Raw genomic sequence first — 13,708 nt, forward strand, 5'->3', positions numbered from 1 at the left:
TTGAGTTATAGCTGGAAGGGAAGAGGAGAATAGCGGGGACATTAATTGAAATGCTGAATAAGAGGGAAGTGGACAAAATAGTGGGCGCATTTCTTTTGAAAGGTCGCTGTGATGGATTTGGCGGCTTGTCGTTTCCCGTTGTTCCGTCAATCTCTCCATCCCCCCAGTGGACATTAATATATTTATTTGTTTGGCGCAGTAATACATGCCTCCAAAAACCATTGCATCATAAGGATTTGTCATTGCCTTATATAAATAAAGTATACGACCCAGACCTTAATGTGCCCTTGCTATTGATTGTTTTACACAGGCGTAGGAAAAAAAAAAATAGGAAGGGAGAAAATGGGCGACAGGCTGTAGATCAACATCCATATGAGTTTCTATTTGTTGTTTGGCACCATGAGCGTGTCCATAAAAGCATTGACTTTTCATATGCCTTTTAGTGCCCTCTGTAGTGAGCTCTGATACGGGGCTGTGATTACTTTCCAGTTCTGCCCCTGATGAAAGTTAACTTCCTTTTCTATTTCTCTCCTTTGATTTAACCCGGCGTCTTGTGATTCATAGGTGTGATGCGTACGTTAAGGAGATGAAGTCATTTAAACTGGCATAGCTTGTAAAACGCTCTCTGCATTTATCACCAGACAAGACACCTGTGACACAGATGCTGTTGTCGGTGACAGGTGTGATCCATGAGACTGCAAGCAGCTCATAAATGTAGGGATAATATTGAAATGAAAGCCAAATGAAGGTTTTCTTCACTTATTTTCTGTTCTAGTGCAGTGTCCGCTTTTAAAACTGCTTCTCTGCTTGTCCTGTCCTGTGCACAGGAGAACTTCAGAATAATTCCTTGTCATTAGTGAGTCCTCCTCAAACAGTTCTACAATATACCGTCACACTTTTATTGTTTTTCTGCTTAACGTTGTGTTGAATTTTTTTATTAACATTCTATGGTGCTTAGTGAAGTTTGAAAACTTTGTGTTCATCCTACCTGCTTTATCTGCAATAAGGACTAATGTTTTTCATAAATATAAACCCAATTTGCTTAAATACTGTTCATGTATGTGACTAATTGATTTACTGAAAGGCTTTATTATTATTATTACTATTACATAACATTCAAAAGCAAAGCATTGCAGCAACAAAATGAATGCTGTGCTTTTACTTTGAAGACAAATTGCTCAAGACACTTCTATGAATGTTGCTCAGTTCGATATGTCAGTCTAATAAAAATGATCAAAATATCAAAATTATTCGGCGGGACAGATATTATTGCTGACGGGACATTTTGGCCAGTGGACCACTGCTGTAGTTTATCCGAGGACGTAGAAGAAGACACGTTCAACTCAGTCCACAGACTGCCTGTTAAGTCTCCACCCCCACTGACTGGGACACTGGTCACCTGTTTATTCACATTTTTATTACTATTGAACATATTAGGTGTCCAAACCAAACCAAATTTGACACAGCACTTCCCCGGAAGAATACACATTCTAAGTGTGAAGCTGATAAGATGAATGGTTGGAGAAATATTTTTTCCACATACACAGACAGACATTTGTGGAATTGGAGGGAACAGGAAAGGAAAACCTCAGACTTGACTTTTACCTCTTTAAATCCATCATTTTGCTTTTCAAAATTCATTTTTGTAATATTTGAGAGGTGACGATAGTTGTGGTACGTCACACACACACACACACACACACACACCATTATGTGCTGTCCAGTTATATAAACCCTATGTGAGGCCCTGTCTTATTTGATGGGCCACCCTGGATGATGGAATAAAGATAAATGTGACTGTCTAGCGGGGCTCAAATCAATCAGTGTTTGTGTGTATTACTTATTACTCACAGTGCATTTCTGTCACAGGGCTTTTGTGTAACCCCCTCTCCTCACACCCCTCCCTTCCCCGTCCTGCACTTTTCTATCACCCCCCCCCCCCTTACCCAAAACATCACCCAGCCATAATATTATTTATGGGGGTCAGACTTTGAGCTGAAATATAAGAGGTCAAAGAATCAAACGGGAACAACCGGGGGGAAACAGTGACGGGAGGGTGTTTTAGAAGAGGACTCATGAGTAGGTTTGTGTGTGTGTGTGTCCCATCTGTGTCACGTATGACATTTTACACAAGCGTAATCTTCGATTGGTCACAATTGGAGAGTTTTATGTAGTGTCTCCAGGTTCAAGAGAATCTTATGGTTTCTAGTTTCCCCACTTTCTTTTTTTGTCTTTTGCTTTGTCTTTCATGTCTCTAATCTCCTCTCTGTCTCTCTTTCTCTGTGTGTGTGTGTGTGTGTGTTGCGGTCAGCGTGTACATGTATTGCCCAACACCCTTGGATGTGACCCAGTGTGTAGTCGCCGTTCATCACTGTCATGGGCGGAGACGCCATCGCTGACCTGTGGAAGGTCACCCAATGTCAACCCGAGCCTTGTGACCTTTTACCGTTGCCCTTTGACTTTCACCCTCATCCCTGTCCAGTGACTCTTTATAGCCCCCGAACCTGATATATGATATCATTACAAGCCACTATCCATTTCATCCAGTGACATCTTCTTTTCAAAATATCACCAACGTAGCATATCGAGGAGCAAAGTGGCTAAATTTGTACTATTTTTTAAGATGCAGTGTGTGTGTGTGTGTGTGTGTGTGTGTGTGTTTTGACGGGGGCAGGAAGGGGTGATGATGATGTTTTTGCAGGAGATTAAATTGGGCCGGACAGCATCTGTGTCATCAAATCTGCTGCAATATCAGCTGCTGCGACCAAATCATGATGTCATCATGTCAACCAGGAGAGAGGGACACTTCTCTTCTTTGTCACTTTGATTGATTGTGCGAGTTAATCATCTTTATTGGACTGCTATTACAAAATAAAAGCACTCAAATTGGGTAAAACTAGATAGCAGAAGGATTTTTTTAAACTTCGTAGTATGAAGATGCTTGTTCCACTCCGCTGCGATGTTCACATACGTGGTAACCGTGTGTGTGTGTGTGTGTGTGTGTGTGTGTGTGTGTGTGTGTGTGTGAGAGAGAGCGTGTTTATAAGCATGCGATGAAGCAGGAGCAGGGGGGGGGTCAATCAGTCATACGTGGAGGAAATGGGGCAATCTGGGGCTGGGTGTCAAGGAAGTGATGGATTTTAATGCTGTGATTGTAGTTAATGGCTCTTTAAATTAAATCGAGATTAAACGTCTCTGGCTGCAGTCAGAGCTTGTATGTGCATTGAGCAGGTCCTGAACCCCCCTTAACGCTCGCTCTTCATCTTCTCCCTCCTCATCCTCCATGCTGCAAGACTTTCTCTCTTCAACTTATTCCAACAAACGCATTAAAGGCTTTTTCCATTTTAGAAAGCGTAACCTGTACATATTGTGTATGTGAACACATGAATGTGATCATGAATGTGATCATGAATGTAGTTGGTCCGTCCTCATTGCTTGTGTTTATCTTTCCAATATGTTTAGTTAGTTTAAAAAAACATTTTTCCAAGTGAAACATCTAATCTAAGATCTAATTCCATTTGCTCCATTTCAAGTCATAATATTGGGACAGCGAGTTATAATTGGGCCCATACATCCTGCTGAGGCAGTATGGATTAATTCAAGTATGCTAATGTAATTCAATTTGATACAGTTAATCTTGTACTAATGCAGATTGAAGGATGTGAGCCGTAATCAAATACCTCTTAGCCCTTTAATTTGCATATGAGTTTTTTTCTCTAAATAAAATTAGTCAATTTGTAATTATGTGACCTGGCCGGTAATTAGTTTATCCATCAGTGCAGTTAACTCCCCATCAGGAGTATCAGGGGGAGATGGACAGAAAAAGAAGGAGGCTGAGGGAAGAAGACGTATTTATCTATTCAGAATGAGAACACTCACAACATCAATTTGTCTTTCATTTAATAACCAGCTTCATGGTGAATCATGTGCTGTTTGAGGAAGATCTTTGGACTTGTGATTGGATAGTTAACTCGAGGCTGGTGGGATCTGATCAAGCAGCTGCATATGACATGTCAACACTGAGCTGTATGCTTTTTATATATTCTATAACTTTCAAGCTGAATTCTGTATTGAGCCTATTCATATTGTGTTGTATTTCATTTTACTGTGAGAAATATTATGTTTATTATGTTACATGCATGCAATATATGCACAGTCATGTTTGTGGTGGTCACACCTCATGGCTGCTCCCTGGCCGCCGCTCTATATTCAATCTCTTATCTATTATTCATTACACATGTTGCAAAGCATCTGTCCAGGAGATGTGTGGATACGTGTCTGTCAGCTGGGTTTTAAGTGTGGGCTTCCTGCCCATTCAGAATGCCTACATCATTTCAATCAAGTGTATTCTACAAGTGTAACTAATGATTGTTTTCAATATTGATTAATTTCCTGACTCAGCAGTAATCGTTTTGGACTATAAAATGTCAGAAAATATTGGAAAAACTGATTGACTTATCTTAAGTGGAGTAAAATGTGTTCATATCCTGTACTTCACTTGTGCTTTTGTAGAAAGTGTGAGATTAATATGATTATGTAGTTTATATATTACGATCAATATTTGAAATATTTTACACAGCATTGTGTTTTCATATAGAATCATTGCTCTCTTATTTATATATGTTTTACCTGAGTAAACAACATTCAATGTGTACAGCAATTTGCCAATTTAGATGTCAGCTATTCTAAATTTGTAGCGAAATAAAAAAAAAAAAAAAAACAATTATCCCCTCTGAAATTTGATGTAGTAGAAGTATAAAAAAAACACCAGTTTGACCTGTTTAAATAAAGTACTTAAGTACAGTACTTGAATAAATGTACTTACCCACTTGGTATCCTATTACTTATTTTCCCAAACACCATTATTATTAACCTGTATCAATCCACCAGAAATCTTTTATAATATGTTTGATCAAAATTGAATTAAATAGTTAGTATTGTTAAAACATGTAAAATGGTAAATTGTGCTCTCAGGCATGACATTGTTACTATTCTTCCATAAATCATTTGACATTGTTGCTTTAATTTGCCTCTTGATGACAACTGAAACCTCGGTAATGTCAAACTCCACCATTGTCATGCTAAATTGAGTCTCTATGTGTTCTGCAGTGCAAGTGGTCCAGAAAGGGATTCATCAGAACTCGATGGGCCCTGGCTGACTGGTGAGTTTTATTAATAAGTCCCTTCAATGACACTTCCATCCTCGTCTCTGTTCAACCTTGAATCATTACAACTGTATCATTGTGATTAGAGATGAAGATCTAACCATGTGAGTCATATCTGCAGTGTGTGTGTGTGCCTGTGTGCCTGTGTGCGTGTCTGTGTGTGTGTGTGTGTGTGTGTGTGTGTGTGTGTGTGTGTGTGTGTGTGTGTGTGTTTATCATAGGCAGTACAGACAGAAAAAGCGAGTTGCACAGCTGAATCCTCTCAGGACAGTGTGCCACAGAAGCAAGGAGGGATTTGATTACACATAATCGTGTTAGTCAAGCAGTTGCATATGACAGATGACAAAAAACATTACATGCCATTGAACCTGTATGGGGTGAATACAAACGCTGGCTTCCAGTGTGCAGCGCAGGGGATTGGATGGGGGGAAGGTGACTGAGGGGTGGAAGACGGGTATAGTAATCTAATAGAGGGATGACATGAGAACTAAAGAGCTGAAACGGTAAGCATTTAATAGGGGCATGACGTTTGACAAGAGCAGCAGAGAGAGAGAGAGATAGGCTGGTGAAGAATAGAGAGATCAGATCAGAGATGGGATGGACAGAGATAGCGAAGACCATGCATGTATTCATTTGTTCAGGATGTCAGTGAAGAATAAACCCCTCGAGATAAGACCAATTCCTCCGGGTCCCGCTGCTGAACACGATGCTAACAAAATACCCCAGATTGATAGGATCAGCAGGGCAGTGTTCATCACTGTACATTGAGCTATCTTGCTTTCCCCTGACAGGACAAACTAAAAGAAAGCAGATTAATGTTTGCAGTGGTGTATGCTGTGCAAAGGCCTGGGTTAAGAAGTGGTTACAGAGTCTTTTCACGTTTAGTTTCATCCTGGTTATTCAATGGATAATATTTTAACGTGTCAGGGCAGATAATTATATTTAAGTAATGTTAAGAAAGTACATTTTCTTTTTGCCACTTGTAATTAAGCCTCAGATGTTTAATGCCATTTAGTATGTATGATGTTCTGGGATAAGCAGCTCACTCATAATGTGCTCTTTGATCCCAGTGCCTTTGATCTGGTCAACATCCACCTTTTCCACGATGCTTCCAACTTGGTGGCCTGGGAGAAAAGCCCTTCTGTCTACTCTGGGACCAGGCAGAAGGCCTTGGCCTACGTTTTAGACAGGTACTGTACACACCAAACACTAAGCTTGTTGCTCGTATGTTCTCATCTCCCTACTGTTGCCAGAATGAGATCAAGGGAAGTTTCCTGCAAACATCATTGAGATCTGACCATGAAGATGCAGTTTTCAGTGTTTGTTGAACTCATTCTTTGTTTAAAATGTCAAATTAAATTCAGTAGGAAGCCTTATAGTTTTTTTCAGATAACATGTAGAATCTTGTTATTATATTTGGAAGTTAAACATTTCTATCGGTTATTGAACAGCAGAGAGTATTGTCGACTTAGTTTTAGTATTTAATTAATATCTGCAGCTGTAAAAGAAAAGATCTCATCTTCGTCTGGGAAAATCATATTAACAAATAACACCAGGACTAATATTTTAAAGTGATTTGGAAAAAATCTTCAATATAAAATATTTTAAATGTTAAGAATATAAATTACATAATAACAAAAAGGTGTCAGGTACTCGTCACATTATAAAAACATTTATATGTTAATTGAGGAGCAAGACGAACCAGCACAGGGACACCAGAGGTTTGGATGGGATTCAAGGCTAGACCAGTAGGATTACATCTGTCTGCAGAAGTAGGGGGGTCTTACTAACTACACGGTCTGTGAACTCCCAAGTCTCTTTTATCTGTTCTTTTTCTGTCCCTCCCTCTAACTCCTTCTTACTTTCCAACTTTTCTTTTTTTGTGGCGTAATCCTCGTTTTTGTCCCACTGGCAAGCATGAAAGGATGCAAGTATTCTTAGGTTGTTCAGCTACAAGTCTGTCTATTGCACTTCGGTCCAGAGAACGATATCTCTAAAAATAGTAGAAACATTTACGTGAAATTGGCCAGGGCCCCTTAAGATAATTTTTTTAACTTAAGTCTTGTCCCACTATATATTAAAAGATTTGGTTCTCAAGAAGTCAACTAAAAAAATTTTACATTTGCTAAAACGTCATGCTCACTTGAGAAGGAATCATTTCCATTTAGAACAGTGTTCAGCCCTCAAGTCTGTTTTTAGCTTTCGACATTGGATATTAAAAATGTATTCAGATATCAATTAAATTTGCTCCAGGTATTCATATTCCATAGATGATGAACCTTGACATTCCTGTAGCACGGACAAATTGGCCAGTATTTACCAATTCAATTCTAGATTTATTGTTATCTATAAGGTATTTATGTATCTATAATGTATATCTATAAAGCATATCTGCACATTTGAGCTCCCAAGAGGATAAACCCTTAGGACACATTTGGTGTTGGTAGGAGTAGGTATTGTAATAGTAATGGTAAAGATTTCTTCACTGTGCACAGACTAAAGTACTGCCTTTATACAGGCTTTAACAAGCCAGGTTATCCATTCATAGGCCATGGTAATGTGATTTATGGGATATCCATTTGCAGTGGAGCAGAATGATAGAGTACATGGTGCAACCCCTGCTCCCTACCTGGCCATACTAACACTGAATAAGAGCTGAGTACCAGCCTCCCAGCAGGTGACCTCCCATTCAAATAGCATCAGAATGCATGAGTGGCTCCTCTGCCGCAGCTTTGAATAACTACATGCATATGGGTGGCATACATTATCTCAAGGCCATCTGATGTACATGAATTATGAGGCACTTCTCTTCAGCGAGGTCATATTTTACCTGCGCTTCAGTCTTGATTTGATGAAAGAATGGTCTGCCTTTAATGGACAGGGAAGTGGGAGTGTTTTGAGAATATGGCAGCTTTTGCAATTTTTATTACGTTGTAACTTACCTGGATTTACTGGCATCGTGAAGTTTGAAAAGGACCACTGTTGTTACTTACATTTAAGTGTTATCAATGTGTTTCCTCTTCTTTCATCATGCTTTTGTAAGTTGATTTATTTTCAAAGGTTCCCACCTAATGGCAGAGTCTCCCAGTTCTCATTGGGTGGCTAAGGGGATTGAATCGAAATTGTGATGCCTGACTGGCAGTTTCCATGCTCCCTCTCCCTCACTCCCATTGTGTTGGAATGGTAAACTTGCTGTTACTTCTGGGCCATATCATTTAAAGGTTCCTTTTTGACAGGGGTGGGGATGAGAGGGGTAAGTGGTGTGAGGCAAGGTGGTGGTGGGGAGGTCGTTATATGCTCTGGCTACCCTGGTATTCCTTGCTAGGGGCACAGGGGTGGGATGGTGGGGGCATCGCGCCTCAGTCGCTCACTTTGGGGGAAACTGCCGGGTGCAGATCCGGAGCACCGAAGTGAGAAAAAGCTGGCGGTGCAGAGGAGAGGGAGGAGGAGCACAAAGGGTGCTTGGGCTCTGTAAAGGGCAGTGAATAATGGGTCGGTCCTTTCACAGAGGCTGCTAACCTTTTGGCAGCCACCAGCAAACTCCATTCTCCTCTGCCGATCTGGGAGGACAATGTGCCCGGGCCGGGCTTTGAATGAAGCGCTACCACCAACAGTGTTCCCATTCAGCGGCTGGTTGGGAACCATCTTTTTGACCATTGTCCTAACTCTGACTCCTACCCCCAGAAAACAGAGCAGGAAAAGGGACAGGGGGAATATCTAAAGCCAAACCCCCCTCTTCCTTCTTCTCTCTCCTCTCTCCCTCTCTGAGCTCTAATCTCTCATTGCGAAATGGGAGAGGAGGGGAGGGGTGCTGTTGAACACACCGCCAGCTGAGATCCTTGAGGCAGCCGGCACAGGAGCTGATCACACAGCAGTGGTGGGGACAGAGCTCTGCTGCCGCGCATCAAACTTCAGCCACCATCTTATCTGGGGCCCAGGCCTAATAATGCAGCTTGCAGCCCATTGAGAACACATCTGATAAGCCTTTTCCTCTGTGGCCCTTTTAACTGCTAAACGGTGTTTATCTCCAAAGTGCTTCAAGGCCTCTGGGGAACAATGCTGAGAAGGAACAGCGTTTAGCCAGCCAGACCTCACTATTGAGTCACATCAAAAAAGCACTGCTCTATAGCCTGTGCTGATGTGTGGCCCACTTCCATGAGAGCAAACCAGGGCTCTGCTTGAAATGCATCCCCTGCTTGTTTTCCTGTCCTTTGAAAATACACGTATCTGCTCCAGGCTGCATCAAGCATTATTTACCTTGTTGACTCAGCTATGCCTTGATGTATGGAAATCATTGTTGTATAATGTCAAGATGCAATAGATTTTGTGTGGACAATGTAAAGAAAAAACTACATATTTTGATTCATGCTTTTAAAAATATTTAGCTGGGCGTGTAGTTACATTTAAGGAATAAAGTATTTAACACAAATTGGGACAAATTGACAAAATGCTAGAAATGTGTATGTAGTTATTAATTATGCTTTTTTGCTGATTACAGCTGATGAAATTTAAGTGATGCTGAAATCCCCTGGCCTCTCTAGAGTATGAAAAACATGGCTGCTAAATGAGCCCATGAAATGATAGCATGAGATAAAATCAACAGGTTTTTCTCCTCTTCCTCGACAAAAATCCCTTTTGTGCATTGGCGTTTGTTTCTTTTTTTAAACTCCCATTCAGAGTGGCTGGTCCGGTTCAGGGGAGAACAGTTTTACATTACAACTGTGAAATCCTGGCATAAAGGCGTCCTTTGTGACGTGCCATTATTTTCACACAAATATAGTCCATTGTCACAGTGCTGAAGTTAATTTGATCAACATTGGGGACATTTAACTGTTTTGTTCGCTGAAAAGACTTGTTTCATGCTCATTTTCGGGGCATTGAAAAGCAATGATTGGCAGAAAAATAATGTTGCCGTTAACAATTCAAAGCAATTAGTTTCCCATGGGGAGGCAGTGGGCCGCACTGGCCACCACACAGCGATGCTTTGTCATTTTATGGACGGTCATCAGTCAACTGTCAGAGCGTCTCAAAGACCCCTCCAATCTAAATGTTTCCCTTTAGGCTTTTCCCAGAACAACAGGCTGAAAGAGGAGAGAAAGGCCACAGAGTTTCCAGCCAATAGACATGTTGAGCTGCAAGAGGGAGGACTGGATAATCACACGCAGATCCTCCATAAAGCCTGAATGAATTTATTAAAGAGACTGTGTGTTTGTGTGTGTACGTGCAAGCGTACACTCTATGACAGATAATCACATTTTCTAATACAGTGTCCATGTCATAGGTCAATTTTTCCCTGATTTGTTTATATCTGGTATCTAAAGAAACAGAAAGTAGGTACGTAGGTCAGGTACAGTATTATTGTCGTGTGTGCGTGTGTGTGTGTGTGTGTGTGTGTGTGTGTGCCTGTACAGGTGACTGTGTGTTTGTTTGTATGTGTGTGTGTGTCTGTGTGGTGTCACTGTGATTTTGAGCTGCCTTCTCACCCTGGGAGGCCTTCAGGAGCAGAGGTTAATCTTCCCCCGTGTCTCTCTGCTCAAAGCTGACCTGTTTTTCATCGCAAGCACACACACACACACACACACACACACACACACACACACACACACACACACACACACACACACAGCAAGGATAAGGACAGATCTGAAAAGATCTTATTTTCCCACACTTTGAATTTATTGTTGCAGCAATGCCAGAATTGAAACTTTACAGTTAAAAATAAATGTTATGTCTACAGTATTGTATCCAACTTGAATGATACAGTATCAATGAAAACAACTGAAGTAATTAAGTGGAGTGTTTCCCATGATTCCCAAGACGACAGATTTTGATATTTGTTGTTTATACACTTAGTTATAAATAGCTCCTGCATTTTATCAGTTAGGAGCCTCAGAGCAAAAAAAAAAATGCTGAGTCCACGTTCCCACCTATTACTTAAAGTACTGAAACAACTAAACCCCAGGTTTCAGTTTGTGGGAATTTGATGGGACACACGTAATTTTGATATTTCATATTGATGCATTTTCCATTTTCAGGGGAAAAAGCACCATATTACCATCATATAATTATTATACCTATTAAAAAATAAATATGTTATAACTAGACACTGAATTGGCTGGAGTTATGCAATAGTGCAAAATCCAGGTGATTTTATATTGTAGTGATGCAAAGTCTCTCACAGATTTGTAAGTGATCAAATGACCAAAGCCAATGAATCATGGAACCTGGTGCTTTTGGAAACACCAATCCAGACCGACAAAAGTTCTTTCAGCAAAGATTCAGCAAAAATACTTTCTTTCCACTCCAAACATTATCCCATAAGCCATCTTCACTTTTCCTAAAAGACATCAGCCCCATCTTGTCTATATGTTGACAGTGCTGTTAGTTCGCGCCGTCTTATTCGTTAACCTCTGTGTGACCGCTGCAGCATCCTTGCACCCCCTCAGCACCGCATCTTTCTGTGTGTGGTTGCTCTTGTCGGGATGGGCGTTACAGAGGAGCTAACAGGGGGACGAGGGGAAGCCTGTCCTGCAGTGTCAAAGGTCCTGTCAGAGCCTATTCAAAAAGACGTCACCCAGCACATTCTTCACAATGTTAACATTCTCCCAGATTCTCAACATTTACTTACAATGGATGGCTGCGCTCAGTCCAGCTATTGTGTGCAAAGTCGAATCTGACTGGCCAACTTATGGTAAGTCATCTTGTCAATATAATCATGACATGGCCCCCAATTGCACCCTCATAATCCCATATAGACTGTCTATTACGGCTCAGTTTAGCTGTCAGTCACAGCGAATAATCTGCTGTGGAGTCAGTGAGGGATTGAGGCTGGTGCTAAGGAGAAAGGTTTAAAAGCAGGCAGGAATTATTGAGCTATACATGAGTGTTATCTGTTAAACTTAGATGCTGTCAGTTTCTTTGGTGAAAGAATATTTTCAGTGTTTTTTCACTTCTATGACAGTGTGTGTGTGTGTGGGAGAGACGTAGGATCCCAATGAGAGAGAATGTGCTGTGGTTGCTTTGTGCTGGTGGTTTAAGGAGCCTGGGAGCAAAGCTGGGGACCGTGTTATAAATTAGTGTCTGACCCCTGTCTTTGTGTGGCCCCTAGGAAGGCCTACTGAAGGCCCCAGCCCAAACCTCAGTGAGAACGGCCCTTGTGAGGAGCCTCTTTCAGGGGTGTCACTACGCGATGAATTGTCCAGGAGAAAGCACGTTTATAGACTGTGTAAAGGAGTGCGTCTTTGTGGGAGAATGTCACTGACACTGTAACAGTTTGCTTGAATGAACTGTGATGACGAGGCTAATGGGGGCCCCCTCCGAGGGTGAGGGTCAGTCGAGCGGGGGGGGCCCCCCAAGCTTGGGACCCCCCACCCTCAGACCCCTTTTCAATCCCAGTAGCTGTAAGTAATGTTGCAATTCTTCGCTTCCCCCCACAAAGGCCAAGGAAAAAGTCAACTTTCACACCAGCGGGTCACCATGAGTGCTTTAGGAAATGATCGTGTAAACACATTGTTACCTTTTGACCTGTGGCTGATACCTTGGAGCAGCAGACAAAACAGCCAGGCTGCGGGTATTAGACATGGCTGTTAGTGGGATAAAGCTACAGGACGTAGAGGAGAAAGACCTCCAGGCTCTGGAGAAACACCCATACACTCACTTACTCCCTGTCGCACATTTCAACCACTCTTTTCTTTGCACTTCCACACTCTTCTCTTTATCTTTCTCGTGTCATTGTTTGATTGGCACAGATTGCAAGAAAGTTAAACGAAGTCGCACCTTGTTCAATTTACTTTTGTTTTTTATTCTACACTCATAATGGCAGACGTGTTAAATTCTCTGTTAGCTCAAGGGATACACAAGTTCCCACGCCTATAACAACTGCACTGACGTGCATGTGCAGCGATTTTTACTGCTCTGCATTCAGGCCAACAGGATAAACTGGCCACTAACCCTGTTTAAATAGAGCCAAGTCTCTTAGCACCAGAATGTGAAGTCATTAATGACATCAGTCACAGTTTGAGAGTATTAAGGAACCCGCACACAAACAGACTTTATTAGGCTGTGATCAGTGGTAGACTTTAATTTAGTGTAATAATTTTAACCATTGTGGTATGCAGTGAGTCAGTCTTTGGCTGAATCATCGATAGCTCTTCATTTTGAGGAAACATTGTAAACAACTTGAAAAACAAAGTGCTCTAATTGAACCACATTTGTTAAGAAAGACGACACATTGTCCTTATTTGTTGACCCCGTTCAGACATGATATTCACATCCATCCTGAGTGATCTGACCACAGATGTCAGAGCTAAGTTCAGGTCTGAATGCACCCAAATGTGTCCTCAATGCGTCCTGAGATTCAATGACTCAGAACACTTTCGGAGACGGTCTGATTGAGACGCGTGTGGCCACATTGTCTTAATGTTGTGAGTATCAATACATCCTGGACCACGTATGAAAGACCTTCATCCAGCTGGCGTCGTCTGACCTGACCTGAAATAAACTCACCTGGAATTATCTGTACGTGAGATCGCAAATATCAGATC

General features: G+C 41.4%; 1 protein-coding gene across 2 annotated transcripts in view; it reads left to right on the plus strand.

Annotated features, from left to right (window-relative positions):
• The window catches only part of LOC109629471 (inositol polyphosphate-5-phosphatase A), a 145,347-nt gene that overhangs the window by 83,557 nt on the left and 48,082 nt on the right, over positions 1-13,708 (plus strand). For both annotated transcript variants that reach the window (XM_020087207.2, XM_020087200.2), the window contains exons 7-8: positions 5,110-5,162; positions 6,236-6,355. In XM_020087207.2, the coding sequence (XP_019942766.1) occupies positions 5,110-5,162; positions 6,236-6,355 (173 nt within the window). The remainder of the gene's footprint in view (positions 1-5,109; positions 5,163-6,235; positions 6,356-13,708) is intronic.

The sequence above is a fragment of the Paralichthys olivaceus genome, chromosome 14, assembly GCF_024713975.1.
Source record: "Paralichthys olivaceus isolate ysfri-2021 chromosome 14, ASM2471397v2, whole genome shotgun sequence".
Classification (NCBI taxonomy): Eukaryota; Metazoa; Chordata; class Actinopteri; order Pleuronectiformes; family Paralichthyidae; genus Paralichthys; species Paralichthys olivaceus.